This window comes from Geospiza fortis, unplaced genomic scaffold (genome assembly GCF_000277835.1).
Source record: "Geospiza fortis unplaced genomic scaffold, GeoFor_1.0 scaffold261, whole genome shotgun sequence".
Classification (NCBI taxonomy): Eukaryota; Metazoa; Chordata; class Aves; order Passeriformes; family Thraupidae; genus Geospiza; species Geospiza fortis.
In genome coordinates this window covers 237,878-241,544 of record NW_005054578.1, presented here as the reverse complement: position 1 = coordinate 241,544, position 3,667 = coordinate 237,878, and the positions used below count along the sequence as shown (strand labels likewise).

At 54.9% G+C, this 3,667-nt stretch overlaps 1 protein-coding gene across 1 annotated transcript in view; it reads right to left on the bottom strand.

The window, feature by feature from the left end:
• Positions 1-835: 835 nt before the first annotated feature.
• Positions 836-3,667, bottom strand: part of PYCR1 (pyrroline-5-carboxylate reductase 1) — a 4,878-nt gene continuing 2,046 nt past the window's right edge. Inside the window, exons 2-7 of the mRNA XM_014310715.2 lie at positions 3,611-3,661; positions 3,335-3,514; positions 2,529-2,750; positions 1,974-2,066; positions 1,431-1,594; positions 836-1,337 (exon numbers count right to left, since the gene is read on the bottom strand). Of these exons, the coding sequence (XP_014166190.1) occupies positions 1,187-1,337; positions 1,431-1,594; positions 1,974-2,066; positions 2,529-2,750; positions 3,335-3,514; positions 3,611-3,661 (861 nt within the window). The 3' untranslated portion in view covers positions 836-1,186. The remainder of the gene's footprint in view (positions 1,338-1,430; positions 1,595-1,973; positions 2,067-2,528; positions 2,751-3,334; positions 3,515-3,610; positions 3,662-3,667) is intronic.

Sequence of the window (3,667 nt, the reverse complement as noted above, 5' to 3'; positions counted from 1 at the left end):
TCACAGTGCGCAGTCCCTCGGGCCGGGGCCGCTCCTCTGCCCCGGGCCGCCGCTCTCGCTCCAGGTGTGTTCCCAGCCCTTTTGCTACGAATTCAGGCCCATGGCACTGACACTGGTGCCCGCTGTTTGCTGCCATGCCACAGGCAAAGCGGGCAGCACAAGATGAGCGTACAGAGCAGGGCGAGGGAAGCAGAAGGTGCCGCAGTGAACGTGGGGTAAGAGAGGGGAGGGGAGGGTTAGGACAGGGGTCAAGGAAAAGCCGTGCCCCGGGGAGCAGCAGGACCTTGGCGGGCCCGGATCCAGCAGCAGCACCGCCGCTCTCCGCTCTGTGCACAGGGGATGTAAGCGCCAGCCTCGCAGGGCTCTGGTAGCCCCTGATGGGCTGGGTTCCCATCCACTGTGGTTACGGGTCTATAACCATCTAGGAATTTCATCTGTAGCTCTGTCTCTCTGGGAGGACCCAGGGGCATCCCCAACATCTCCCTGCAGAGGGCTTCAAGCTCAGGCATCCATTCATTCCGCATCCCACTTTTTCAGCCAAGTGGGAACTCTTTCCACAACACTCCTTGCATTTTGCATCACCGTCTGCCACAGCTGCTGCAAGCCACAAGCCTGCTACGGGGACACCAGCATGCTGACTGAGCGTTTTTCCATGGACAAAAGAGAAATAACACAGAGAACACTAACAGTTGTGGCTTAGGAATGGTATTCCCTGTATTAGCGTTCCCACTGAAATACTCAAAACCACATGCTGCTCACTCACTGCCCTCTTGTCCCTCTCCCTCTGTGATGGGCTGGAGAGGAGAACTGGAGGCACAAAAGGTAGAGAACACAGTTTGCTACAAGAACAATTTACTGGAAGCAGTAATGAGATAAGAAAACAAATAATAACAGCGACAATATTAAGAAGAGTGTAGAAGAGAGGTGAAGGATTCCCACATGATTGCTCACCACGCGTAACATGATGCTGCTCCCACTGCTCACTTGATGCACCCAGGTACAGGGACCCCTTCTCTCCACCCCTCTTCAGCCCCTCTCCCCTGCTGCAAACCCTCCCCTCCCCTTTGCCCACGTGTATAGAATAACCAGGGTCCTGGCCATGCCATTCCTGGCTACTGCAGATTAACCCTGTCCTGGCTGCAGCCAGGACACTGACATTCAGCACTGCCAGAACGCAGCAGTCTGCTCAGTTCTTCTTGCTCTTGCTGGTGAACAGACTGACTTTGCTAGCAGATGCCACAGACAGAGAAGGAGACTCCAGCTTCACCTTGTCCAGCAATGTTTTCTTTATGGCTGCCGGGGAAATCTTCTCTTGGTCTGCCAAATGCTGCAGCTCCCTACAGTGGGGTAGTGGGAGAGGAAGACAGAAAAATAAGATGGGGAGGGTGGGGGGGCAAGTCTTGTCAGCTCTTTAGTTCCTAGTTGCCCACCTTGTCCGGATGCAGGAAGCCTCCACAGCGTTGATGAGGAGAGAGCGAAAGCCACCACTCTCCAGGAAGTGCAGGGCGTGGATGGTGGCTCCCCCGGGTGAGCAGACGTTGTCCTTCAGCTGACCCGGATGCTGCTCAGATTCTAACAGCATCTTGGCAGCACCCTGTAGCAAGGAAAACACCTGCCAGAGTCCTGACTGAGGAACCACTGTCATACACTCCTGCTCTCCACTGCAAGAGCAGCACCAACACTCACAACGGGCACACCTGGGCTCCTGCAGGCTGCCAAAACACTTTTCAGAGCTGATGAGGCCTCAGAGCAGCAGAGTTTCCCAGGCCGCAGCTCCCACCCCACCAGCAGCACCAGCAGATTGCTGCAGACACTTCCTACAGCCCCTCACCAGCAACTGTGTGCATTCCAACCAAACACATTCCTTAAAGCAGATCCTGCCAGAGCACCACGACCATCTCAAACTGAGGTGCAGATTCCTCTGCAAGGAGCAGGCACGGGCTCAGATGTGTTGCGCACCAGGTAATACTGACCAGCAGAGCCTGTGCTCCCAGCCGAACCGCCAGCCTGCGGGGAAGGCCCATCTTCACTCCTCCATCTGCAAGAGCATCCAGGGCAGTGAATGCCTGAGAACAGAGGGAAAGAAGGGCACTGAAAGACTGGTAAGGCTTAGGGAAGAGAGAATCCAGGGCTTCAGGGCTGTTCTGTGACTCCTATCACTCACAGACTTGACAAAAGCCTGCCCCTTTTCTTCATGGATGCCATGCCAGGCTTCCCTCCCACCAGTTCCAGCTCAGAAGTGGGGGGAATGGGAGAAATTCAGCTTCTGATCATGCAAACTACAGGCCCAAGTTTTGCAACATGGACATGCGGCCACTGCACACTGGCTATGGACTTCAGACTCATCTTACTCTTAAAAAATTTTCCTGCTGTCCCAACTGGACACCTGGAATACATGTCCCATTGCAAATATGGGTGGTGGGGAAGAAAAAAAAAAAAAGACAAGCTGAAGTTGCACAGATTTTATGGCAGGCAAAGCCAAGTGCTCTCCCTAAGATGGCACTAGCTGAGGAAACAACAGCACATACATACGCAGGGCCACTGCCACTGAGCCCCGTTACAGCATCGATGAGGTCCTCTTCCACCTCGGTGCAGAAGCCCACGCTGGCCATCAGCTGCTCCAAAAGCTTCCCATCTTCCACATCCGCATGAGTGCCAGTGGCATAGACTGTAGCACCTTCCCGGACTATCACAGGGGTGTTGGTCATGCACCTGATCACTTTTGGTGTGGGGCAGAAGGTAGAGAGTTTCTTAGGGCAGAAAGTAATTGAAGATAGAAAGTAAGAAAAAAAGAAAGAAGGGAGAAAAATGAGGTTTAGTGCATATGTTTCATTAATGGGCTGTTCAGGAAAGGACCCCCCAGGGGCAAGAACAATACAAGCAGAAGGAAAAAGAGACCTGTGTATCTCAAATGTCCTGCTTTGAGCCACAGCAGCCCATCCGTGAATGTGAAGCCTTGCTCAGTACCAGCAAAGCAGGAGCTGGGCAAAGCCGGGTTGGAAACAGTATCCCCAAGGCCTCAATCCCACATCAACCCACAGACCTCCAAAACAGCTCCTGCAGACACTTAGCAAAAAATCCACAGAAACTCAGGGGAGATGACCACTGCTGTTAAAATAAACATGACTGGACAGCACCTCATGTGAGAGAAGAGCTGGATAAAGCCTCTAACAGCATTTGCCGATGAACACAGGCAAAGGTGACCAAAACCAAGTTGGTTGCTGCTGTGTGACTTTAGTCCTGAGTAGCACGAGTAGCACAAGTCCGTGGCATGGGCTCCTCGGGGTCAGAGGAGCGGAGCCAGCCCGGCCGGCCGTGCCCGGTCCCCGCTCACCTTCTCGATGGAGCTGATAGTGACTCCGGCCGCGCAGGACACCACGATGTGCCGGGGCTCGATGTCAGGGCCCACCTCCTCCAGGATGAAGGGGATGATGGGTGGCTTTACGGCCAGGAAGAGAACATCGCTGCTCTTCACCGTGTCCTTGTTGCTCACCGTGAAGTTCACTCCCATTTTCTGCACCGGTTCGGGGAGAAACGGGACCGCTCAGGCCCGGGAATGGCCCGGGAGGTGAGCGCCGCCACCCGGTGCCCGCTACCCGGCCGCACTCACCCGCAGCCCGCTCACGGTGGGCAGGTCAGTGTCCGGGGAGCTCGCCGTGATCTTGTG